The 27920-nt window shown below is 33.3% G+C and overlaps 1 protein-coding gene across 5 annotated transcripts in view; it reads right to left on the reverse strand.

Moving 5' to 3' along the window:
- PTBP3 (polypyrimidine tract binding protein 3) overlaps positions 1-27920 on the reverse strand; it is a 138088-nt gene that overhangs the window by 25716 nt on the left and 84452 nt on the right. For all 5 annotated transcript variants that reach the window (XM_074200151.1, XM_074200152.1, XM_074200150.1 and 2 more), the window contains 4 exons: positions 13635-13804; positions 12898-13044; positions 9102-9266; positions 2667-2777 (listed from right to left, as the gene is read on the reverse strand). In XM_074200151.1, the coding sequence (XP_074056252.1) occupies positions 2667-2777; positions 9102-9266; positions 12898-13044; positions 13635-13804 (593 nt within the window). The remainder of the gene's footprint in view (positions 1-2666; positions 2778-9101; positions 9267-12897; positions 13045-13634; positions 13805-27920) is intronic.

Here is a 27920-nt window from a genome sequence, read left to right on the forward strand (position 1 = left end):
GGAAAAACATGAAAATGAAGTCAGCAGCTTAGTCAAGGAAATCCAAAAAAATGCTGAAGAAAATAGCACGCTAAAAACCAGCTTAGGTCAATTGGATAAAACAGTTCAAAAAGTTACTGAGGAGAAGAATGCTTTAAAAAGCAAAATTGGCCAGATGGAAAAAGAGATAAGAAAACTCTCTGAGGGGAACAAATCCTTCAGACAAAGAATAGAATTCAGGGAGACTGATGAATTTACCAGAAATCAGGAATCAATACTTCAAAACCAAAAAAATGAAAAATTAGGAGAAAATGTGAAATATCTCACTGAAAAAACAACTGATATGGAAAACAGACTTAGGAAAGATAATTTTAAAATTATTGGAATACCTGAAAGTCATGATCAGGAAAAGAGCCTTGACATCATTTTCAAAGAATTACTACAGGAAAATTGCCCTGATATTCTAGAAGCAGAGGGCAAAATAGAAATGGAGAGAATCAGCCTATCCCCCCAAGAAAGAGATCCCCAAAAAACCAACCCCTAGGAATATTATAGCCAAGTTCCAGAACTCCCAAGTCAAAGAGAAAATATTACAAGCAGACAGAAGGACACAGTTCAAATATCGTGGAGCTGCAGTCAGGATCACACAGGACTTAGCAGCAACTACATTGGAAGCTTGTAGGGCTTGGAATATAATATACCGGAAGGCAAAAGAGCTTAGAATGCAGCCAAGAATGAACTACCCAGCAAGGCTGAATGTCCTGTTCCAGGGAAAAAGATGGACTTTCAATGAACCAGGGGAATTTCAAATGTTCCTTTTGGAATGGCCAGAACTGAACAGAAGGTTTGATCTTCAGATACAGGACTCAGGTGAAGCACAGAGATTGGAGGAAAGGGGGGGAATATGAGGGACTTAATTAGGATGAACTGCATGTATAAAAAAAAATGATACTGATAATATTCATATGAACCATCTCAGTTAATAGAGCAAGGTAGAGGGAGCTTTTGTAGTTGAAGCACAGGAGAAAACTGAATTCGAAGATAAAATATGGTGTAAAAATGGAGTCAATAGGGAAAAAAAGGGAAATGGAATGGGAGAAAGAAAAAGGAGAGGGGGAATAGTCCAAGATATAATAAGATTTTTTTTTTATTACAATGAGCTATTGCAATGATATGGAAGGGGGGGAGGCAAGGGGGAATGAGGGAACCTTTGCTCTCATCAGAGATGGCTAGGAGAGGAAACAGCAAATATACTCAATGGGGTATAGACATCTGGAGTAAGAAGGAAAGGGGAGCAGGGGGAAGGGATGGGGATGTGAATAAAGGAGGAGAGGATGGACCGTGGGGGGAGAGTGGTAAGATATAACACATTTTCTTTTTTACTTCTTGCAAGGGGCTGGGATTGGAAGGCCTGCCCAGGGCCATGGGGCCACGTGGATTCTGGGCCTAAGGGGTGGTATGGGGCTCAGGGCTTCTTGGCCCCAGGACCAGGGATCTGTCTGCTGCGCCACTCAGCAACCCTACAGCAGAGTCAGAGTGAAAGGAGAGAGAAAATAGAGTACATGGTAGTGGAGAAATAAGAAAGGAGGGAGTTGCGATCAGCAATGGCAACGTTGGAAAAATATGGAAGTAACTTTTGTGATGGACTTATCATAAAGAATGTGATCCACCCATGACAGAGTTGTTGGTGTTGGAACAAAGACTCAAGCACATTTTTTGTTATTATTTTTTGGGGGAGGGTGCAGGGCAAGTGGGGCTGGGTGGCCTTCCTGGGGCGACATAGCAGGGTGATCTTTGGGTGTCTGGGGTCGGATTCGGACCCAGGTGCCCCTGGCTCAAGGGCCAATGCTCTGTCCGCCACCCAGCCACCCCTACTATTATTACTATTTTATTTTATTTTGGGTCTTTTTTTTTCCCTTCTTTTTGGTTTTTGCAGGGCAGTGGGGATTGGGTGGCTTGCATGTCACATGGCTGGGTGATTATTGGGTTTACAAGGCTGGATATGGACTCAGGTGCTCCTGTCTCCAGGGCTGGTGCTTCATCCATTGCACCACCTGGCCATACCTACAATTATTACTGTTATTTTTTTAATTTTAATTTTTTTTCTCTCCCCTTTACTTTTTTCACCCAAGTAAGTCTATATTCATGGGGGGAGGGGTATTTTGTTTACTTGTAAACAAGAATATTTTATTAATGTAAAAAAATTTGTACAAAATGAGAATAAAAAATTAAAAGAAATAAAAAAAATTAAAAAAGCATAAGTTAGTTGTCTTCTCAATGTTCACTGAATAGTGCTTTTTTTGGGCAGTAATTCAACAACCTTTAGGCATTAACTATGCTTCAGGGTGGGAAGAATGATAAGAAGGACTACCAAGTTTGTCACTGTGATCCACTTCAAATTATATTAACAATATATTTCTAAAAATGCATCAATAAACCAAGAAAAGAAAAAATCTTCAAAATATTACTGGAAGCAACTAAAATACTTGCTTAAACATAAAAATTTACCTGGATATTTTAATTTGAAATATTGGAAAACTGTCAGAGATAATTAATTCTAGTCAAATCAATTAAAGCTCTAAATTATGAAATGGTGAATATCATTTCATAAAGAAACTAAATAATTCTGATATCAGTAATAAAAATGGAAACAATAAAAAGAACTTTTAAAAATCGGTCATAATTACCATTTTGGCATAATGTGCATTCAGAGGGTCAGCATACTGAAGCAAGGCCTGAAATTGATTGTTCTTTGTAAAGGTGATAATCCTCAAGACTGTTCCAAATTTGGAAAAAATCTGAAAGAAAAATTACAAATTTGAATAAAGAACAGGAACAAACTGAAATATTTAAGTTATTTATAGAAATATCTTTACTTAAGAAAGTGATATTAATAATCGCTACAAAGCACTATTTTTTTCTCTTTTAAAAACTACAAAGTCTTTCAGTAAGAATCTTGGCTAAAGATACATTAAAATCACACCTAAGGTCGAAAGAAATTTTTAAGGAAATTGGTAATTTCAGAACAATATAAGAATAAATATTACAAGTTGAATATAATGGAAACTGCTGACTATGTGTAAACTTCCAGCAAAAGAGAGAGTGGGAAGGGGTATATTATGATTTAGGTGCAATGACAGTGATTTTCTTTCTTTCTCAGGTTGTCCCTAAAAGAGAAACAGGAAAGGGGCTGTCTTGATGTTCATTTCAACTTGGTAAAAATAGACTGTGCACCTACAATGTGCATAATATAAGACTTAAAAAAATACAAAAGGGGACAAGAGGAATCTATAATCACATGAAGAAGAAAGAATACAAGAACAACTAAAGGAACAAAAAAACAGTATATGCTATAAGTTCATGAAGAGAGATAAAATGAGATTATGGCTAGAGAAGATGGCAAAGGATTGATCAGTAGATCAGCATAAATGGGATTTGACCTGAAACTATGGCAATTTCAGTTCTAGCAGAGTGACATAAGAATGATTAATAAATGACTAGACCATGAGGGTAGAAGGATGAACAAAGAAGGAAAGAAACAGGTGAAGAAGGATGAGCTAGAATTGATCCAAATTTTCAAACAGCATCAATGGAAAAACAGAGATAACAACAGAAACAAATTAACAATGAAACACTGGCATGTTTTTGGTTGGTTTTTTTGGGAAGAGCAATTATTTGACAGGGTCATGGTTGAGCTTAAGAACTGGATGGCTTATCTTGGTGAGCATATTCTACAAGCCACTGGCATTATGGAACTAAAGCTCTGGATCAGAGATCATTTACTAGGAGATAACTGGAACCATTGAAATGAATGATAAAGAGATATAAGGAGGAAATCAAAGGGACAAAACCAAGAAAACTGGAGAATATATCAACTTTAAGAAGGAGTAAGATGAGGAACCAGTATACAGGGAAAATACCATTTAGTATCAGGAATCAGGAGCATTAAAAAAAAATCAAATGCCTTCTGGGTTAAGTAAAATAGGATGCAGACAGAAAAAGGTCATTCAATGTAGGGAGAAAAAAAAACTTTTAATTAACGCATGTTAGAAGTCCAGTTCAACTTAGTTCCCTAATGTGTGAAATGAAGGGATTGGTCTGTAATTTTAAATCAATTATAACAGGAATGAAGAATGTAAGGGAGGAGGGAAATAGGATGGATAGTAAAATGGGTCAACAGTATAAAGGAAATTTTTGATATCAATTTTTATATAAAAGGAAACAACTGCAAGCTTCTGAATTTGAAGACTATCCTAATGATTGCATGAAAGAGGAGAAAAAAACTGCAAACAAGAAAAACAGACCATTAAAATATGTATGTATGTATGTATGTATATATGTATGTATGATGGTCTAAATTATCCAGATGACAGCAGAAATCAAAAGAATTTGCTGAAAGATTCCTACAGCAAATTGTTATCAAATAATTTCAATGAACTGTTACAAAGGAGAGGGGTGTGTGTGTGTGCGCGCGTGCGAGAGAGAGAGAGAGAGAGAGAGAGAGAGAGAGAGATTGGGAAATGATTTGTTTTAAAAAATAATGTCGGGGTGGAAAAGAAATTTAAGAAAACTGTCAGAATTTGAAAAATGAGTAAATAGCCACTGAGAAAAATGAGAAAACTGGAATAGGCAAAGTCAATTTGGAGGAAAGATTCATCCCATTCTAGAGTTAATTTTACTACTCAGAAGTGGCTTTCCCAAGAGCTAACATGAAAAGTACCCATAACTTCAAAAATCCTAAGTTTTTCTAAATGGATAATAAGGAAGTTTAGTCAAAATAGAAAGGATTTTTGGTTTTTACATGCATCCACATAAATATTCCTCTAAATAGTAATTTCTTTTAATGCTTTTAAAACAATTTAATTTATAAAAACACCGTCATTCAACTTAACTGATACCCATTTATCACTTCATCTATAGCAATAAAATAACATTCCATATTTCCCATCACTTATTGGCTCTTTCCACTGACAGCTGGAACTTCAAAGAGAGAGATCAGCACTAGAGCTAATTGCTTGGTATAGTCATGGAAGTAAGATAATAAGAGACCTCAAAATGTCACCAGAGGAAATTAAAAACAATTTTTAAATTACACATTAAATTTTTAAAAATTACAAAGATTTCTAGCATTTTAAGTCTAAATGAAATTAATCTTTAAGTTTTTCAACTATCAAAGTACATTATATTATGGACAAAAAGGTGAAAAATTCTAGTATGCCGTGTGGGTAGGAAGGAGAAAAAAATGAAAAGAAATAAAACAATTTTAAAAAACTATAAAAAGATAAGGAGTTTATAATCTGTCGCTTCAAATATATTTCTAATGATGGCAAACAATATGAAAAAATTCAAGACTAATGAAAAGAAAGTAGCTTTCCTCTTACATTTGGTAGAGATTCAATTTTAAAACTGGTAGAATTACTGTAACTTTTTTCCCCTAGGGACATCAGTTCAAAAATCTAGTGTACAAAGGTCTTGAATATTGAATGCATGGAATTCTAGTACTGGTAGAAAGATGAGCCTGACAGATAAACTGTCATATGGAAGAGTTCTTTTTATTTATTTTATTGCTTTGGGTTTTTTTTTTAAGTAACATCCCATAGTTATAGAGTAAGTCCAATAATTTGTTTTTGAAAATAATGCTTAAAGTTAAAAGGTGATAATCCATATCTAAAACTATCTGGGATTTTAAAAATTAACAAAAATCAACAATTGATAATAAATTTTTGCTTCCTAAGCTTTAGTTGTTAACATTTCCTTCAAGTGCATGTATCCAAGAAGAAATGTTAGTACTTTTCTGATTATCTTTAGTAATGTAGAAGTAACCCTTACATTTGTTGGCAAATGCAGAAAACCAGTGCTCTACCATCTTTAAAATAGAAGGATTCTGGCTCTTCAGACATCAAAACATCTATCATTGCTTGGGAAAGAATCTTTTCTGATATATAAATACTGTATCTTGCAATTTTCCTACATATCACCCTGATCAAATAAATGTAAGTATGGTCATTATTAACAGATCCCAGTCCCTGAACCTGCAAAAACAGCCTATAGAACCACACTTCTGAAGAGTTTTTTCTCAATTTCCAGTAATTATTATTAATGCATCAAGTAACAAATAGAAGTTTCAGGCATTACTTTTCATGACATATTTTAGGTTATTCATTTATAAACAGTAAATTTAGTCTCAAATCATCCAAATATTTCCATAAATTTTTTCCATTCCAAATTCAGAAGCTTTTTATTCTAATTTTACAAATGAATTCATTTCACCGCTTATCACAATAAACCTATGTAAATTCACAAAAGCTAAATGTTGCTTATAATTACTATTGTTTTTCAGCTAAACTGTGGGTTAATCATACCTTAAAGATTAAACACCTGATTACTCTATTTTATTTTAGATAGAACTTGGCAAAAATTGCTAAGAAAAGAGATTACTGATATTTACTCATAAAGGGCTTAATAGATTAAAATATTTCTTATAATAATAAGCACCTTGGTAACAACTTGTTTACAAAAGCTTCAAAAGGAAAAATGCAGAATATTAGTATTATTAATTTTTTTAAATTAAATGACATCATAATTTCTTTCAGATGCTATTTAACCTTATGTAAAGATAAATGACTTAGTCACTCGTAAGCATAATTTCCATGCCTAAGAAAGTCAAACACACATTAATATTAGTATAGAATTAGATACTGCTGACTGATGACAGTTATAACAAAGATTGGAGGACTGGGAGTATTTCTGGGTTATATTTTTGCAATGCTTCACAAAACAATAAAATTCTAGTTTGGACACAACATAGAACCCATATTTATTTTGTACACACACACATAAATATATATATAAACTGTGTCCATGTGTATATACATATCTCTATAGAACTATATAACTATTTCCTAAATCTAACTTAACTTTGTGAAAAATACCAAGTATAAAAATAAGTTCATATTAACAAATAAGTAAAGAAAAAAGAAAAACCCATAGAGACATCTGCTTTTTAAACCATGCTTTCCTGAAAGTAATACTTTGGATAGGGAATCTTTGAAAAAGGTTTATGATTGTGTATTATTTACCAAATAACAGTGTTTTTATCATGAATGGGAAATTACATGGGTTATAAATAAAATGTTGATGATGCTACTTCCATCAATATATGTATTCAACACAGCTAACCAATTTTAAAATTTTCTTCAAAATTGTGTGAACTTTGCAATTACTTGGAAAAATAGGTAAATAATTAAAACTAGTATTACCTGATAAATTCTAATACACCATAATGGACTCCATCAATGTGGATACCAAGTTCAAGGACAAAAATTACAACCTATCCTCTGTATATCATGTATAAGTTTTATCCCTGTAGCTTCCATTGACATCATGAGTTTACAAGTAGAACAGATGGGCACCATCAATTATTCCACACTCTCAGAATGTGACCAGAACATTTTTTCAGTTGGACATTTCCTTGATAATATTCTTCAAACCATGTATCAAAAAAAATCTACTCATGCCTCCTAGTGTTTTTCCATTGCCCTCTGGGGGACCCTCAGCTTTCGTTCTTCAGAGACAGACTGCCTAGTTCTATGAATTTAAGTGACAGATCAACACCAGGAGAATACTAGTTTTGAAAACATAAGCCTTTTTTGGTTTTCCACAAATAAGTTTGAGGTCATTAGAATAACTCTGTAAATTCTCAATTTCTCAACTTGTTCTTTTCATCTTTTTTAATTTTGTGGCCCAACTCTCTATTCATTGGGACTATCTAAAATGTATTATGTTTATGGAGGAACTATACAATTCACCTTTTTTACCAGCTTATCATGAAAAAAAATAGACATTCTTTATTCATTTGGTTTTCCCCTACATTGATGATTAAATATACAGAAAGACAATGAATTTGAAAGAAAATTTTAAAATGGTTAGCTGTGTTGAATACATATACTGATGGGAGTAGCATAATTGACATTTTATTTATACACTATGCCAAGGCTTGACATATTTGGTACAATATCCCTACATACAAAAGTGTCTGGAGGACCTCACTCATTATAAGGAATCCTTCTTCAACTTGGACTTTGTAATGTATCTCCCTAACAGCAGTATACATATGTCTGCTTTTAAGTTTCATATGATGATAATTGAGAAAACTGAACAGTTATCAGGGTTGCTATAGCTTACAAGGAATTTAATGTAATTCTGACATATACATGGTAGATACCTTGTTAGATCACGGCTTTGGCATGTTCCTCAAGCTTAATCAAATGCATTTTAATAGCCAACAAACAATGATCACACTGAGAATTTATATCCTTTGAATTTTTTAGTCATCTTTGAGGTGGTTAAGACATGAATTACTGTGGAAAACTGTTAATGAAAGACTGATTTTTCTTTTTTAATACCCTTAAGAATCTCATCAATGAATATCAATTATTCTCTTAAAAATGTATATAATGAATGGAGAAAGTAAAGAAAAGGAATAAAATTTATCAGTATTTTCATTTATCCCTTTTGCCTAGAACAAAAAAAAACATATTTTTGATATTGTCCTTTTTCATATACCTTACGAACAAATACTTCATTGACCTCAAAACTTGTGTCCAATGTATGTGATTGTTTTGTTTAAATGAACATTTTGCTAAAGGGAGAGTGTCCTTACTGAGGTGTCACTGTGAAGAAATAAAGATCTTTTTCAAAAAAGAGAAAAGAATAAATTAAAAAATATATATATAGTGCAGGCAGTTAGCTGGTGCAGTGATAAACACAGGCCCTGGAATCTGGAGAACCTGAGTACAAATCCAGCCTCAGACACTTAATAATTGCCTAGCTGTGTGACCCTGGGCAAGTCACTTAACCCCATTGCCTTAAAATAAATTTTAAAAATTAAAAAAATATAAAGTGTAGGGGCAGTTAGGTGGGTACAGTGGATAGAGCAATGGCTCTAGAGTCTGGAAGACCTGAGATCAAATCTGACTTCAGACATTTAATATTTACTTAACTGTGTGACTTTGGGCAAGTCACTTAACCTCATTGCCTTGCAAAAAAAAAAGTAAAGAAATAACAGACAACAAGTAGTAATCAAAGATCTGAATATTGTTCTCTTCCTTATTTCTCCTTACCTGATAGAGTACTTCAAGAGTAACAGGATAAAAGAGGTTTTCCACAATTATTCGAAGAACAGGGCTTTGCCCAGAAAGAACTCCACCATCACTGCCTGGGGCTGCAGTAAGGGCCAGACTTCCAGACTGGACAGCATTCACGGCTTGCAATGCAGCTTGAGCTCGCTATCAAACAATTCAAAATGAGAATTTCTTATAAAATCTAACCAATAGATATGCAAACCCAAAAAGAAAGCAAAAACTATTATAAGGTAGCTAATATATACATTTTTTTGGTTGAGTCCTTCAGAATTCTATTAAAAATCCAAAGTCTATCCAACTTAGGAAAAAATCATTCAATTTCTCTTTGATAACAGATATGAAAATAAGTCAAGGGTACAATTTCCCTAAAAAAGATGTTTTATTTTATTTTAGTAGGAAGAGATGATACAAGAAGATAATGGCCTTAAAAAAAATAACCACCCATTCTAATTTTTTGCTCATGCATCCAAAATCTTTCATATCTCCCAATGAACCAAAAAGCAAAATTTAATTAGAAAATCAAATGTGTGTGTTTCTAAGCAAAAGAAGCTAAAGCACTACTAAATATAGAATACATTTATTTCTCTCAAAATTTCCATTGTTTTCCAACCTCATGCTTAAAAACAAACTAAAAAAACAAAATGACAACTACAAAAACACTTTTCTTGCTTCATAATTTTTATACTGACTCATGAATGGGAATCTAGAAAAAGATAATACTTTCTCTTAATAAGCTCACTTAAGTAATCTAAAATATTAGTCAGAAGATCAAAATAAACTTAAAACTAAAGACTCCATTATAAATCAGAGATAAGGTAAAATTTGAACTAACCAGATCCCAGTTAAATTATTTTATATCTTTCATTACCATTTCCTTAAATATTACTTTTAAAAGAAAGTTAGATAAGACAAAATTTCTTTAAAATAAATCCTTGGTAACTCTCTGAGTAAACCTGGGCCCAACCCAATGATATGGAAAGTTATCACCAGTATCACTGAAGCAAAACAAAACAAAAAAAGGTAATGGAAGGAAAAATGAGGCTGCAGAAAGTTATCATGAGGCTAATTAAAATCAGATTATTCTTGAGAGGACAACAAATAGCTAAAGGAGTGGAAACATCAACTTCTTAAAAAAATAATTTAATCAATCAATAAGCTTTTATTAAGCATCAACTATATGCCAGGCACAATACTAAGCACTGAGGACACAAAGAGAAGCAAGAGAAAGTCCTTTTCCTTGAATAGCTCAAAATCTAATAGTAGATTTTTTTTCTTAGTGATAATTCAATAAACACATTTAACCTATTCCCACACCTCAGGCATTCCATGTCAATACAAAAAAGTGGAAGAAGCATTTAAAAACTTGCAGACAGGAATAAATTAAACAAATAACTGGAATTGAGCAACAATATACAGAAGAAATCCAAACAACTTTTAGGCACTCAATTTTTTAAGACCTCAAAGATAAAAATAGTGCTTTCAAAATTATGACAATAGTAATTCACTTTTCTGTAACACTTAAAAAGTTTTCAAAGTGCATTTCTCATGACAAATTTATAAGCTAAGAGAGGATTATTACCCCCATTTTATGGATAAGGAAACAGAGGAATTTGCCCACGGTCACAATGGTAGCTTCCGAGATAGAAATCAAACCCTTATCTCTTGAATCATGTAGAACACATACCATAGAATCATTCTTCAAATGCTCTATATTCAATTATGACAAAATATGTTTAAAAGTTCCAGCTATCTTTAACCTCACAGCATACTTAGGGTTGTGTAGCCTTCTGAAAAAAATAAATGATATTCATTCTTGACTCTCGGGGAATAGGTAACATTTATAATTTAGAAGTCATATTTCGTCTTCACAACAAGCCTGAAGGGCAGGTGAAGTTATCTATTATTCCTGCTTCAAAGATGAGAAAGCTGTTCATTATTACATGAGGCAAGATTCACAATAAGACTTTACTAACTCTAGATCCAGCACACTGAAGTATTTTTTTTAAGAGTTTGAAAAAAGAAGAATTGGAAACTATCAACAATTATATGAAAGACTACTCTAAAACAAAACACTAAATAAATGTAAATTTAACTGCCAACATACCAGAAAAATAAACAATGACAAAAGACTGAATATGTTGATGCTGGACTAGCTATTGAAAGTCAAGAACACTGCTGACGGAGAAAGAATTTATCCAACCAAACTAGACTACAATTTGCAAATATGCAAAGAGAAGTCATTAAGTAATTATGTGAACTAGATATATATCTCATGGAGGCTCAAAAACTGAATGAACAGTCCCATATATATCAAATATTCATAACAATTCTTATGGATAACATTAAAGAACTAGAAAGAATGTGGGTATTCATCATTTGGAAAGAGCTGAACAAATTGTCACTTCTAAATAAAATAGAATGTTATAATGAGAAATTTGAAAAAGGAGAAATGAGAAATTCAAAAAAATTAAAAGAATGTATCCACAGTGAAATAATCAACAAAATGACATTAAAAATTACTACAGAGGCAGCTAGGTGGCACAGTTGATAGAACACCGGCCCTGGAGTCAGGAGTACCTGAGTTCAAATCTGACCTCAGACACTTAATAATTACCTAGCAGTGTGGCCTTGAGCAAGCCACTTAACCCCATTTGCCTTGCAAAAAAACCCTAAATTACTACAATAACAATAAAAAAGAATGTCCAAATGAAGACAAATGCTAAGTAAGTGTAATGATCAACCTTGGCTCTGAGAAGAGGTGAATGGGGCTATAAGTATGCTTTCCTATATCTGTTGTCAAATGTAATCACTGTATCCACAGTTTTGTTTAACTTTTTTGTTTGTTACAAGAGAAAGCTCACTTGGTAGTGGTATACAGGATAGATAGCATAACACATGCAAAATTTGCATCATAAATATAGAGCTGGAAAGGACTCTGGAGATATCGAATCCAATCCCTTTATTTTTGAGATAAGGCAAATAAGGTCCAAAGGTGAAGTGATTTGTCTACAGTCACAGGACTAATAACTGTCTGAGTCAGTATTGGGATTCGGCTTTTTCAGACTCAAAAGTCTAAAGCCCTTTTCATTAGCCCTAAAATATGAAAAACAAATATTTTAGATAGGGCAGCTGGCATAAGAGCTAACTAAAAAAAGCTTCTTTCACTCCTCAGATGAAGATGTCACAGACTAGGAAGATTGTATATTATGCTTCATTTTTAGAAACTCAAATATTCTAAGACAACTACAACAGCTACTTTCTTTTAACTAAATAAATCCTGGGAAGAAAAAATTTAAGACACTATATCCAAATATGATTTGCAAAACAAAAATATAAAAAAGTTATGAGTCTGTTTTCTGACCTCTAGCATATACATATATTTTAAGGGCTGAATAATTTAATAGTAAATTCTATAAGCTATAAGCTAGTTTTAAGCTCAATTAATAAGTAGTAAAAATATAAACCGATTTCAATCTCTCTGAATTCCTTGGGAGGGGTGGCTAGGTGGCACAGTAGATAGGGCACTGGCCCTGGAGTCAGGAGTACCTGAGTTCAAATCCAGCCTCAGACACTTAATAATTACCTAGCTGGGTGATCTTGGAGAAATCACTTAATTCCACTGCCTTGCAAGAAGCAAAAAAAAAAAAAAAATCTAAACACTAGATCTAGCAGTCACATGCAAGTTTCTGACTTTTAACATTCAAATAAATTTACTAATTGGATTGATGCCACACGGTCTAATTAATATTTTAAAATGAAAGTGTTGAATACTCACAGCCTGATTAGGTAGATTGTCAGTTTTAAGTTCTCTATGATTAGAATACTGAATATAAACAGGTTGACTTCGGAGGTGAGGAGTAACTGGAGTGTAGTAGTTCACCATAGTAACAGCAGCTTCCTCAGAAGCCATTTCTAAGAATGCCTGCAATCAACACAAAACAAATTTAAAAATTTGCAATGCGTTTTAAAATTACTGTTATTTCATTCTCCTTATAAAGGATACCAGGACACAAAAGATCTTAAATAAATTGGGTTTATAGTACTCAGTATTTTTAGTGAATAAACATTAATGTCAAGCAGTAAATGAATAATGCATCAGGTGCTGAAAAGGGACTACTACTGTGGAAGCTGTTGGAATAATATCAGAACACATAAAGTGCTTTAGAGATTTCTCTTTCCCTCTACCTTCTCTTACACATCCTTCCTGTTTAATGACGTTACAATTAATATAAATTATTTTATCTGTTTGTATTTTGGACACCAGTCAGTTCCTTCATTTACCACACCAGATACCAATTACTTCGCTTCATTTCTCTATCAGGGAATTTAAAGAAATATTATATATTTATTAACATACTTTTTAGGTACTATATCTTACATAGGAAAGCACATGTGAATGTCTTTAAATAGCAATGACAAGAACCACTACAATAAACAAGAATTTCCTTTCTTATAAAAATGTTAATTATAAAAGCATAGAGAGATGTTTCTGAACTTTTAATTATTACATACCTGGCTTTTTCCTTTCAACATTAAGAGATTGGTTACTTTGCCAAATGGTAGACCTAATGATATGACCTCTGTTTCAGTAACATCATTTGGAATTTTACGAAGATGGAGAACACGAGAAGGAGAGCAGGGAGATCGATCTCCTTTAAATTTCTTGCTGTCATTCCCATTAGCTAAAAAATAACAAGATTAAAAAAGATTATTCCTAATTTATGAATATATCATCATATAACACATTAGTTGCTCTAAGTACCCATAACTGTATGCAGTAAAACCTGAAATTAAAAAAATTAAAAATAAACTTTCAAAGTAAAACACAAGCATGTTTTATTTTTACTACTATCAAATGCAGCTACTTGAAGTATAAAATAAAATTAAAGAGGCCTTGTAAAAACATTACTCCTATAGATTTTCAATATGAATTCAATTTTGCTTTTTTCCTTTATTATTAAAAATTGAAAGAGTAACATTTCATCATCATAATCATGCAAAATATCAGCAACGATTATTTTTCCACAGTTGTCTAAGTTCGAAAGAAATTTTTCTGAGTTTTTACCCATGTTGACTAGATCATTTGCTTTTGCTTACTGCTGAAATTATTATCTATAGCAACCTAAAACTTAAAATCTATAGTACTTCAGAATGGATAAAGCCTAGAAATAAATTTTAAACTTCAGCGTGCACACATACACAGACACCCTTCTGAAAATAGCAAAAAGAAATAGAATATATCATTTGGAATTATACATTTTAAAAATGTGATTTCCTGCATCTGTCAGACAACAGACTAAACTTAAAAGCAATTCTTTATGACTATTAGCTTATGATATATATATAGAGAGATATTACACACACATATAAATGAACTAGTTATGACTACATTAAATTTTAAGAAAGCTACATCTAAATGAACAAGTCTGACTACATTAAATTCTTAAAAAACTATGTCTGGTAACCTATCAGGTCATAGCACATAGCACATCCTGCCCCTAAATTGAACTGTCTTCTTTCTAATCACCATTCTCTCTCCTAATTTCTTCCATTTAAATAATAGTTTCACCACTCAACTTGGTCAAATTCTTTCAACAATTCATTCAAAAAGCCTGCTAAATTGAATAGTTCCTTTAACTATTCAATTTAGCAGGCTTTTTGAATGAAGAGTTGAAAGAGCCTCTCAATAACTGTCCTTCAACTCCAATTTCTCCCTATTCTAATTCATCTCCTTCATTACCTCTCCATTAATCTTCTGAAAACCACTTTATCATCCAACTTTTCAAAATCTAGTTTTCCAGAACAAAAAAAGGAAAAAAATTACAAATTCTTCAGTTTGATAGCTAAAAATTTCTAGAAAAGCCCAAAGGTATCAACATTTCTTCCATTTTCCTACTTTAACTGAAGCTTTCTCTTCAATGAACATACCTCATCCCTTGCAGTCCCCTCTTTGGGTACATTTGATGACAGACAATACTGACTCAGTCAAAAAAAGGAACAGACAAATTCCTTGTTCCTACTGACATTTCTAAATCATTCTATCATTGCTTTCTTGCTGGTCTGTAAGGAAAGGAACACCAGATGTGGTGTTAGAGGCTGACAGTTTGAAATTAGGCAATTACAAAGGGATCTTGAAAACTTCCCCTTGGGGTCACCAGATTCCAAAATAACCAGAAGCTAAGTTGTACCTCTTTAGGGAGGTTCCTACTGGGCTGGGAACCATGGCCTATGTAAACGTCCCATTCAGCACCACTGATGTCAGGCATTTTTAAAAAAGAAATGAAATCTTTAACGGAAGATCCCACAAGACTACCAGAGCAATTTGACCAATTTCTGGGCCTAAATTTGTACACTTGTGGTAAGCTAATGCCATCTCACCAATACCCTTTGGACACAGGAGAAACAAGGGATGATAAGAGGAGTGGCCATGAATAGGACTGCAGGCACCCCCCAACAGTGGGACTTGTTCCTGCTGATCCTAAGTTTCCCCTGGTGGATCCCCACAGGGACCACCATAACCTAGTCACTGAGAGCATTTGCAGGATAATTTCAGAGAATTTGTAGTTACAGGAGTCAGAAATGTAGTACTGAAAGTTCGAAACTAAACTTTTTTGGTGCTACAGGGAAGAGGAGGCCCCTGCTGAATATTTAAATAAATTAAAGAAAGCATAAAGAAGTACTCTGGACTTGATCCTGATGACCCAAAAACTGAGGGAACCCTAAAATTGCATTTTGTGACTAATCTAGCCAGACATCAACAGAAAGTTACAGAAGATAGAATAGGAGAATAATAAGTGCCTCACTAGTCTATTGGAGGAAATTTACACAAGAAGGGACATGAGAAACAGAAGCAGAAAGCCAAGGTTTTTGTACAAGCTGTACAAGGATTAAATTCAGGAGGAAGAGAAGGCTTTAGAAGAGAGAAGGATTCTGACTCACAGGCCATAGCGGAGGTTCTACTGGAAGAACTCCTCTGAAGCTGGGATGCCTAAGGGCAGAGGCTCAGGAAATAGGGTCCTAATAAAATGTTGCGAGTGTCAAGCAGAGGGACATATTTTGAGGGACTGTCTATGTATGTATGATGATTAGGGGAGTCAGGGGCTCTTAAGCACCCACCCAAAACCCTTAGTAAATTTGTGAGTGGGGCCAAGGGATAAAGAATATTGTTTCCTCATAGACAGCTGCTAGAACTTCACTCATACAGCTCCCCAATGGGGTTGAATTATCTAAGGAAACCTTGATTATCTCAGGGGTCAAGGGAGAAAACGACCTGGCCCCTATGACTCAGAAATGCAAAATTAAATTGAAAAAAAAAAACCAATTAGCTAACTACTCCCTGATCCTGGAGGCTAGAACCAATCTATGAGGAAGAGACTTACTAATTACTAAGTTAGCCTTAATACTAAAAGGGACAAGGATATGTATGTCCTAGCAGAATAACAAGGCTCCAGGAGAGGGACTAGGTTGATATTTTGTCCAACATCTGGGTGGAACCCAATAACCCAGGTAGAATTGATATAACCCCTATCAAAATTACCCTTTGAGACCCAAGGGAGGTGGTCAAGGTTCGACAATACCTATCTCTGGGGAAGGCAGGATGGGACTGAAATCTGTTATACAGGGTCTCCTGAAAAACTGCCTGATTGAAACCTGTATCTCACCCTTCAACACTCCCATTCTGCCAGTCCAGAAGAAGGATGGAAAATTTAGATTAACTTAGGATTTAAGAGAAGTCAATAAAGTGGTCCTACCATCTCACCCTGTTGTCCCAGACCCCTATACCATTTTAGGAAAAATCTTTAGTTCTAGTAAATGGTTCAGTGTGGTGGATTTGAAGGACGCATTCTGGAGTGCCCCGAGAAGGTAGCAGAAAGATATTTTACTTCTAATGAGAGGACCTCAATACCAGGAGGAAACAACAGTTTCAATGGTATGTTTTGCCTCAAAGATATACTGAATCTCCAAATTTATTAAACGGACAGGTTCTGGAAAAGGATTTGGAGAATTCTTACATCGATTGTGGGTACTAGGGTCCTGCACTATGTGGATTATTTGCTGATTGTAGGGAGAACACTAGTAAGTGTACTATAAAATTACTGAATTTCCTGGGGGAATCTGGATTATGGGTGTCAAAGGGAAAGCTCCAATTTGTAGAAAAAGAGGTCAAAGAGGTCAAATATTTAGGACATTTGATCAGTGAGGGAAATAAGAGGCTGGTTCCTCCTAGGATAGATAGAATTGAGAGTATTTTGCACACTTCAATACCTAAGACCAAGAAGGAGCTGAGGAAGTTTGGTGGGCCTAATTGGATGCTGTCAGGTCTGAATCGATTCCAATACACCAATCACTAAAACCCTATTGGAGTAGAGTCCAGAATGCATAGATTGGGATCCTGAAACTAAAACAAATGCTTTCTTCACATACACCATCCCACCCGCCCAGTGTTAGCACTCCCAACATTAGAAAAGCCCTTTCACCTGTTTGTGAACATAGCGAAGAATGGGGTAGCACTGGAAGTCCCTAGTCCAAATAGGAGCAGGACAAAGGAGACCATGCACCAGGTTAGAATGAAATTAAATTATTTCTATTAAACCAGAAAGCAGGCAGATGATTGACTGATGCTAGAATCCTGAAATATAAGGCTATCCTTAGAAAAAGACAATTTGGTAATATCTCAAGATCATAATTTGAACCCAGCTTCATTCTTCACCTCAACTTCAGATTCTAACCGAGACAAAGAACACTGTTGGTAGAATATCAAACTAAAGTGAGAAATGACTTCCCAGAGTACTTATCAGGTAACTCAATTGGTTCATTGATGAGTCCTCTAGAGTAGAAAATGGGAAAAGAAAAGAACGGATTTGCAATCACTGATAGGGATATGATCTCTATTGTGAGATCTGCTGGATTACCAGCCACTTGGTCAGCACAGACCTGTGAGCTGTGTGCACTAACATGTATGACCAAACTGACATCTCCAGACACACAGATGGGCGTGGCCAGAGTGACACACATGCAAAAAAACAACATGTGTGTCCAAACTAACAAGTCCATCCCTTAAAATCTAACTCCAAATGCTACCTTTTTCATGGAGAATTTCCTAGAACCTTATTTGGCAACCTGGACCTTGTTTTCCAACTCTCTAATGTATTTATCGTGTAATGTTATATATTATAGCTACTAATATTTGTTGTCTTATCCCATTATGAACAGTACACTCCACCTAAACAGCATGTTAGCAAAACTTGGTATCTCTTCTGTTCTCTGAACCTAATGAATACTTAAACTATCTACTCCAATCAAGAAAATGTTAATACTAGTTGAACACATATTATCATCTTCACTCTCTATTCCAATTCTTAACTGATGTTTCAAACTTAGTATATAAAAGCTTGTCTCTTTTTCCTCCAGAAGAAATTTCCAGACCACTAACAGTACACACTGATGTTCTCAATTTCCATTATATATACACTAGGAGTCTTATAGGAAAACAAACAAAAAAAAACAGAAAATAGATAGGAACAAAAAAAGGATTTCTCAGAGCTCTGAGATTTTCAAAAAAAATCTTTAATGTAAAATAGTACCTTATAAATTTTTTAATCTGACTAAAATGTCTTGAAATGTCTTATACTCTGTAATGATTCATGGAAACAATGTATTAGGGAGTCTTCCACATAATGAATGTTTCCTCAAATATCCTAAATTCCTCGTTCCTTAATTTGCTTAAAACCTAAAACTAATTTCTCTACTTCACTTTAGCTAAACAAGGGGGTCAAACCCATAAGCTTGCCTTCATCCAGAAGTATTCTAATTTCATGTTCAAGCACTCCAAAATTTGTCTATCATTCTTTCTTTTCTCAGCTTTATTAGTTCTAAACTTTTTATTTGTCTTCACTGTCACCTCTAATGCAGCAAATTCTTACCATATTCCAAGCCCTCTCCTGCTCTACCTTCTATTCTTACTCTCCAGATCTCTTAAAGAACCAGTTTAACCATATGCTCTCCCCTACTCCCTTTTTCTATCACTAACTGCATCTTGCCAAATCCAAATCAATGAGGAAACTGAAAGAAAGAATGAAGAGACTTGTCCAGTCACAAAGCTGGAGGTCAAATTTGAACTCAGGGAGATGAGTCTTCCTAACTCCAGGCCTGGCACTATATGCCACTGTCTAGTAGCTCTATAGAGGTCTTATTTAGAAGGCTGCAAAACAGTCCAGGGTTTGGCACAACTGCTAAAATAATAATACGGAATGCAAACTTAAGAGATTACCCCATTATCTCCATGGAATCCCTTTTTTCCTTTGGAGTTTGTGTTTTTTAATAAAGCACAGTTAGTGGCAAAGTAGGAAAAAAATGCTAGACCTAGAACTGGGAAGACCTAAGTTCAAATCTGACCTTAGAGACTTAAAATAGGAGAAAATAGCACTCATACTTTTCAGAGTTGTTATGAGAATGAAATCAATATATGTGTAAACACACCATTCCTTCCCACTAAAGGTGATGCAATAATGTAAAAAGCAAAATATATCTTCTGATCTCATTAGATATCAAGAATCAGAAAATCAAAAAAATTTCATTCTCGTTTCAGTAGGATTTTTACATATGAGAGTCACTGAGAGCCTTTAAAATTCTGTTTTATACTACCCAATCAAATGACATCTTTTATTTTCTACACCTTTTTCTAGGGCCAATTTTATGCTATAAAGCCATGATACATCTAATCTCTAATTCTAGAAATGGGCAATAATAATTTCTTTTTTATTTGTTGCAAATTTTTCTTTTCTCTTTGATAATTTAGTTTTCATCTCTTTTTTAAAGTATAAGATTAGATAGTGCAGTGGATAAAGCACCAGCCCTAGAGTCAGGAGGATGCAAATTCAAATCTAATTTCAGACACATAATACTGACTTAGCTGTGTAACCTTGGGCAAGTCACTTAACCCCATTGCCTTGTAAAAAATCACACAACCCCCCCAATCAGATTAGCTAATAATGCTTTATGTATTCTATTATTTTCAAAATTTTTCAAAATTATTTCATTTTCAAAATGTCAATTCATGTAAATTTTGCTTCCCTTCTTTGATTTTCAGAATATCTATGCTTTGTATTTTGATGGGATTTTTATTTTTATTTTCTCTAATAAAGGTTATTATTTCTATGATATATAGGAGCACATTCAAAATTATAATAGCAATCATCTCCCTAATTGATAAATGGTCAAAGAATGTGAATAGCCAGAATTTGGAGGAAGAAATAAAAACTCTCAGACATATAAATAAAATGCTATCATGAGTCATTAGTGAAAAGCAAATGAAAGCAAAAAACTGCTTCCCAAATTACTAAACTATGTATATATATATGTATCTAGGTGAATTCCCAATAAAACCATTTCAGAGTTAATATTCTTAGTGAAGTTCTCTAAGGGTTAAGAAATATTAAAGAAAGAACATGATTATTCTTAAACTATTTTCTAGAAGAAGGACCCTGGTATTCCAAACAGGTGGCTCACTCTCCTAACTTTTGATAAGACTATTTTTACTGACTACTAAAAGGATAGTTGACTTGTTCCCATGAGAAAAACCTTGCATTCCAAAGAAGCTCATAAGCCTCCTTTGTTTGATAACTACTGAATGGGATGATAGTAGACTGGTCTTAAACCTTGCCTTCCAAGACAAGTTACATTACTTCAATAAGATAATTTTAATCCTGAAGGTTATTCTCACCATCTGGATTCATCACAAGAGTGAGAGTTGTGAGTTCATTTTACAAATGAGGAAATTGAGGCAGAGAATGTAGTTTCAAAAAAACTTTAAAATGTAAAATAGTACCTTGTAAATTTTATAAGCCTGACTAAAATGCTTGAAATATGTCTTATACACTCTGTAATGATTCATGGAAACAATGAAATATGTTTTTATTTTATGAAAACCTTTCCTTCTTGGTTGTTGAGGTAGATTTTCACAAGTAGAATGTGACTGAAGACTAAACAATGAGTAGATAGAGAAGAACAATAGGGAGGAGGAGGGGATAACATTAGGTCATAAAAGCTTGCTTGACTGTCAATTTGGGGTAGCTCCTTGATCTTCACTATCTTTGTGAGACTTGAAGTGGGCCCTTTTCTTGAGAAAAGCCAAAATAAACTTTTTTTTTGCTCAAAAGAGTCTTTATATTTTTTTAAATTGATTTTTATCCCACACAAATCCTTTGATCCAACAATATTCCTCCTACTTCTATACCCTAAAGAAAATTATTTATAACAGTTCTTTTTGTGGTGGCAAAGCACTAGATATTGCATGGGGAATGGTTAAAAAGATATGGTATACTAATGTGCTGGATTACCAGTGTGCTGTAAGAAAGTAAATACTTGGATGAACAATACAGAGTGAAGTGAACAGATCAACACAATATGTAAAAACAACTTAAAACAATCTAGTCAATACAATGACGAACAACAAATTCAGAAAACTTAGGATGAATCAGGCTACTTACTACCTCATGATAAAAAGGTGATGGATTCAGAATGCAAATTATCACTTTTTAGGGGAGACATGTTTTCCTAGGTTATGTGTGTGTGTGTGTGTGTGTGTGTGTGTGTGTGTGTTTATAATAGAGTTTTGTTTCTCTTGATTTCTCAGGTGGGGAAAGTGTGGTATTAAGAGAAGTTCAAGATTATTTAGGAAAGATTACTTTTCAAAGTCTGAAAAACAATGAAATGTAATTCAAAAGATTAATTTACTTTCCCTTTATCACTCACTGTTTTTATAAGATACTACTTCCTATTAACTTTCTCCATATGGTTTTATATATCACTTTATATTCTAAAAGTGTTGCCAAGAGAGTCATCTTTCTATAGGTAGGTGATGTCTTTGCTCAATAAAGTGATCTTTAGGTTCTTAAGTTCTATTCATTATGGCAATTGATTTACATTGACTAAACTTCTACATCATTAAAATTAAACTTCCTAAAGGATATTTCCATGTGGAATTCCACCAACACCTAAAATCTCACAACTCTTAACACAGATCATCATAGTTTCCCCTTAAAACTACTAGTCCTGCTTGTTTCACATCTGGCATGGGAACAGAGCCTTGAAAAGCAAAATGCTATGCACTTAAACTTTAACTTAAACATTCACTAGCTATGTCACTTTAAGCAAGTCACTTAACCTCCACAAGACTCAGTTTTTTCATGTTATGAGATGAAGTTAATATAATTACTTAACAGAATTATATAGCTCCTTCATTTTAAAGGAAATAGAGATTCAGAGAGGTTAAGATATTTCCCCAAGTCCCAAAAGAAATAAGCAGCAGAATACTAAATTTAGAAAGAAAATGTGTAAAGTTCTGGCAACACGTGTGTTACTTAAGTGCTTTTAATGACTTCAAGTTTCCCTTGGAAAGTCCATTTTTCTTGTCACCATTATTACTTTGGTGATGTTGTGTGACTGAAGTCATAGAATAGCATAGTGCCCAAAGAAGAGCCAAATCACAAAAAGGGAAACAAGAGAGCCCCATGATAGATGCAAATACATGAACAAAGAAGAATTGTGAAGGAGGAAGAGTGTAAAAGATACCGTCAGAGAGAAGTATGACCACAAGAGAAGCAAAAGTTTTGCAGAAATGGCAAGAGTTAACCAAAGAATGGTCCACATATAACCTGATAATCCAAAACCATATAAAAAGATTCCACTCGCAATGAACAATCTATAAGTCATGGACAAGAAATCCTATAAGATGGAAAAGGTGTTAAGAATGCTATTCAATGATGAGAGCAATGACAGATCTGAGGAAGGACAGTAATGATTTTAAAGCAGAAAGTGCATAACAGAAATGTTGGCTAGCTACTGTGAATACAAAAAGGCAATTTCCAAATTCTTCTCATACCCCTGCTTTCTCTACTAGACTACTACTTTTAATATTCATTATTTCTTACCTAGATATAGCACAAAACTTTAGAAAACAACATTCTTCCCATCAGTCTCTGTACCTCATATCACACAGAAAACTCTGATGGTTTGCTATTTTTTTCCTCTAATAAAATACCAAATACTCAGTACTTTACCACTCCCAACCCCTAATCCACAAAGCATTTTTCCTTTATCACATTTTTCATATCATTTTGCCCCACATTTTTGCACATATTCTCTTTGTCATATTTTTCTTGACATAATGGAGCTTATGCCTCCTGACAATACCAAAATTGTTTTCCAGAACAGTTAAATCCAAACACAATTCCAACCTTGCTTCAGCTTGCTTCTCCTACAATATTTGAAGTTTTTCATCTGACCTAATCTGATAGCTCTAAACTAAAATAAAAACCTCAGAGTGATTGTTTTTAATTTTTACTTATATCTTGTTTTTAACATTATCTTCATTTTTCAGTGTTCTCCCTCCCTTTTTCTCATTCAAATAGAAATAAAAAAAAAAAAACAATTTCAGCACAAGGAACTAACTTATCAAACCAGTCCTACAGTATATGTAAATGTTCCACATTTACAGGTCCCTCAACCCAACAAAGGAGGGGGAGAAGATTCACATTTAATAACTAAAAATGATTTTAATTTTCAATTCTCTCTTTATTTGGAGCACAGATATCAAACTCCCTACCCCCAAACCTTCAAGAGCTCACAGAAAATCAGATTAAAATATATCCAATAAATGTTTAACAAAATAAATAAAATACAATATAAAATAAATATTGATTTGTGGTTTTCTCAGCCAACATGCAGAGAACTTAAACTAAGTTTGACACCACTGATATGGAACTTTGTTTCAACATGATTATTGATAACTTAAAATTTTTTAAATGCCTTTTAATTGACTATTTGACTATGACTTACTCTTCATTATTTACATATTCCATGTATTTTGTGTCCATCAGCATATTTTCCAATAGATCTGTATCAGTGATACATTGTTAAAATGGTTCTCCCAGCCAAATGCTGATCTCCTTCAAATACTGTGTTGACTTTGCTCATGCCAAAGTTTTTTTACAAGTTTATTTTCAAAGTTTATTTAATATGTATACATATATAACCTATATCAACTTGTTTGCTATCTTGGGAAGGGGGGGAGAGAAAAAAGAAGAAAAATCTGAAACTCAAAATCTTTCAAAATTGAATGTTGAAAATTGTAATTGGAAAAATAAAGTGCTATTTTAAATTTTTTATATAAAATAAATGGCTCTTTTTCTGTTCTATTATTTAATCTATTTCTTGTTCAGTAAAGACTAGACATAATTTTGAAAAGAGATATACTCTTTTTCTTTATTCTTTTGATATGACTCTTTCTTCTAATAAGGCCTTAAGATATTAACCTAATTTTTGTTAAACTTCTTACATGATTTCCTGGCATTTTGTTCTAAAGAACATTTGCTCCTAGATCTTGTTTAATAAATGTGTTCTATAATTTTACCTGCCTTCTCAATGGGTAGAGGAAGGGCTAAAGGGAAAGAATTTGTAACTAAAAAAAATGTAAAAACAAAAAAAAAGTAAAAAGTAATTAAGCAGATGCTTTTTATTTTTCTTTTCTATTTTTAAGTAGTACTAAGTATTTTTGAAGATTAATGCTTTATTGTTTGACAATGTCAAGTTCCCTTAACTAATACCTGTTTCATCATTTCTCTTGATACTGTTTATCAAAATAAATTGTATTTTTCCTAGTTCTTAAACCTCATCTTGATAGTTCAATTGACATGGTAATATTATATCTATGTAGATGAATTAATTTAGATGACTATTTTTTTCTATATTACTACAGTTGATCAATGAAGAATCAAATTTTTTTCAATTCTTTATCTCTGGAAAGCATTCTGTGGTTATATACATAAGTCTGAATCATGTCATCACAATTTATTTCATATATAATTTATTATATCTTATAGTTATTTTGAATGCAATTTCTTTTTCTATTTCCTCTTGGAGGGTTCAAGTTACTACTGGATACTCTGATAAGTGTGTGTGTGTTTATTATTTTATTTAGTTTTATAGTCTAATCTGTTGGGTTATCTGAATAAACCTGCATGTGAATGGACAAATAAATGAATGAAAAACCATTATTAAACATTATTAGAGATATCAACTAAAGCAAGGATAATTCATGAACTAAAAGATTCTAATAAAGGATAATACATACTAGGGGGACTACCAGGCAGAGAAATCAGTGGAATAGTTATAAGAAGTTACTGGAAGTTACTGACACAGCCTTCCCAAGAATGATAGTGGCAATATGATTACTATTCTCAAAGCTAGAGTAAACTAGAGTAAAGTAGGGGTAGGGTAACTGAGGCCAGATGTACACAATGCTCACCAATAAAAGTCCAGGACATACATGTAAGAACATCAATATAAAGTAGAGGAGAACAGATGGCAGGGGGCAAAGATGGCCAGCAAATAGTTGCTTAGAGCCATAATTTTATCTCTTTGCCTATGTAATATGATTTATGCCTAGTTTTCCTGATACAAAACCAATCCAGCATTTCTAGTATAAAATAAATCTTGTCATACAATATTAAGTTTTAAAATTACAACAGCCACTGCAAATGATTAATCTGTAGTTTTCTTTCTCTTCTTCATTGTTTCTTCTCTAGCCAAAAACTACTCATTTACCTCAGAATGAGCCTGGTAAAATGTTTTCTCATTTTTGAAACCAACTTAATTGGAATAAGTTGTTCCTGAAATGTTTTATAAAATTTACTTTTAAATCCTCGCACAAAAAAATTTTAAGAATCAAGACTCTTTGTGAATTTATTTCTTTAATTTTTGATTCTGAGTTTAGAGTGTCCAAATTTTTTAATTTTTGCTTTATTTTTTTCTAAATATAAATTTTACTTAATTTAATGGTTTTGTTGGTATAATAATGCAAAAATTATTTTGCGGTATTTCTGCCTATATTTTTTCTCCATGTGTTATGAATGCTAATTTATCATTTTGCAAATTTAGGTTTTTTCCTCTTTTTTTAAGTCTAATTATCAGAGATTGGTTTGTCTATTTCTCTATTTTTAAAGTCAGCTCATTTTTTTTATCAGCTTTGTCATTTGTACCTCTGCCAGTTTACAGGCAAGGAAAATGCATGGGGGGGGGGGGGTAAGGTGATGTGTCTTTATCCCAGTCCCTAACCAGGAAATTAGTCGTTTATCTAAGTCAACATAACACTGTCTTACAACAAACCATTGCTTCTCCACTGGAAGTCCACAGGTATTAGGCAATTTTGTCTTCTGGGACAGATTTGATTCTTTGCTATATTTAATACTCCATTATTCCAGAATAGGTTCCAGAGAAGGGCACCTTGAGGGAACCTTTCATATAAACATCTTTGCCAGAGGTCCCACAAAAATCTCTGCCCATTATCAAGTCCAATGGTCTTTTCTCAATCCTCATCCTTCTTACCTCTCTGAAACATGACAATGTTGACCACATTCTCCAAGATACTTTTTTTTTCCCACTTGTTCTGTTCTGGTTTTCCAATCTGCCAGTTTTTCAGAGTTTCTCTTGCTAGATCATAATCCACAAAGCACACCTTACTTATGGTGTACCCCACATTCTGTGCTGATCTTCTCTCCACACTCTCTTGGTGAACACATTAAAACCTAATGGGCTCAATTATGATCCCTGCACAGAATTCTATTTGATTTATTTATCAGCTCTGGTCTCTCTCCTGAGCTCCATGTTTGGATTTCAAACTCTGTTAGTATATATGTAGAGTATTTTAAACACTCACTGAAATTTTAAGCTTTAAGAGTTTATATTTTATATTTAAGATCATAGGATCACTGATATACAACTACAGTTCTAGAAAAGTAGTTCCCAAAGAGTTTGATCTCAGGATCCCTCTCTTAAAAATTGATGATCCCAAATACTTTTGGTTTAGCTGGGTTCTATCAATTTTTACCATATTAGAAATTAAAACTTAAAATTTTGAAATATCTATTAATATATTTTAAAAATAAATTCATTATATGTTGAAATAGTGTATTCTTATTTAAAAATAACTATTTCCCCAAAAAAAGATTAAAGAAAGGCATTATTTTACATTTTCTTGAAAATTAAGTGTCTGAGGTCTGATTTGAATTCAGGTCTATCCATTGTGCCACTACGCAAACAACCTAGGTATCGAACACATGGTGAACACACATGTATGCACGTATATATATTAAATGGAGATTTAAAGCAAAAGGACTAGGCTTTACAAGAACTGGGAAAGGTTTCATGCAGAGGATGGAGCTTTAATAGAGACTTGAAGGAAACCACAGAAACTGGAAGGTAAAAAACAATTTTTATTTTTAAGCAAATGTAAAAGAACCTATATATGTTCGTAGTCTCAATAAAAGTTTGGCAAATTTCTCTGAATGAATATTCACACACAGAAATTACTTTAAACAAGACCATGTCTATATTATGAAACTACGGTGAGATTTGACCAGATTCTTTTCTCCTTTTCAGATTTAAATTCTTCTACAACAAATATCAGAAGAAAAAAAATCTCTAAAGGGACAGTTATTTTCAAATGACTACAAAAGGTAAATCTAGAACAAATAAATGACAGATCTAAAACAAGTAAGTGAAATCACTCAGAGGACAGATTGATGTTTCTGCTATAGGAAAAAAAAAACTCAAATGAGAAGCTTTCAAACCAACTGGAATACAATTTGAAATAGGGCATTTTCGAATCCTGGAAATATTCAACTTTCAAAGATACTACAAAATAGAATTCTTGTCTGGAGTACGAAATCTGACTATTCCAGGAATCTTGCAGTCAATTCTAATAATTCAACGGAGCAATTTCTTGTTTTGTTTTGATTT

Source organism: Macrotis lagotis, chromosome X (genome assembly GCF_037893015.1).
Source record: "Macrotis lagotis isolate mMagLag1 chromosome X, bilby.v1.9.chrom.fasta, whole genome shotgun sequence".
NCBI classification, from domain to species: Eukaryota; Metazoa; Chordata; class Mammalia; order Peramelemorphia; family Peramelidae; genus Macrotis; species Macrotis lagotis.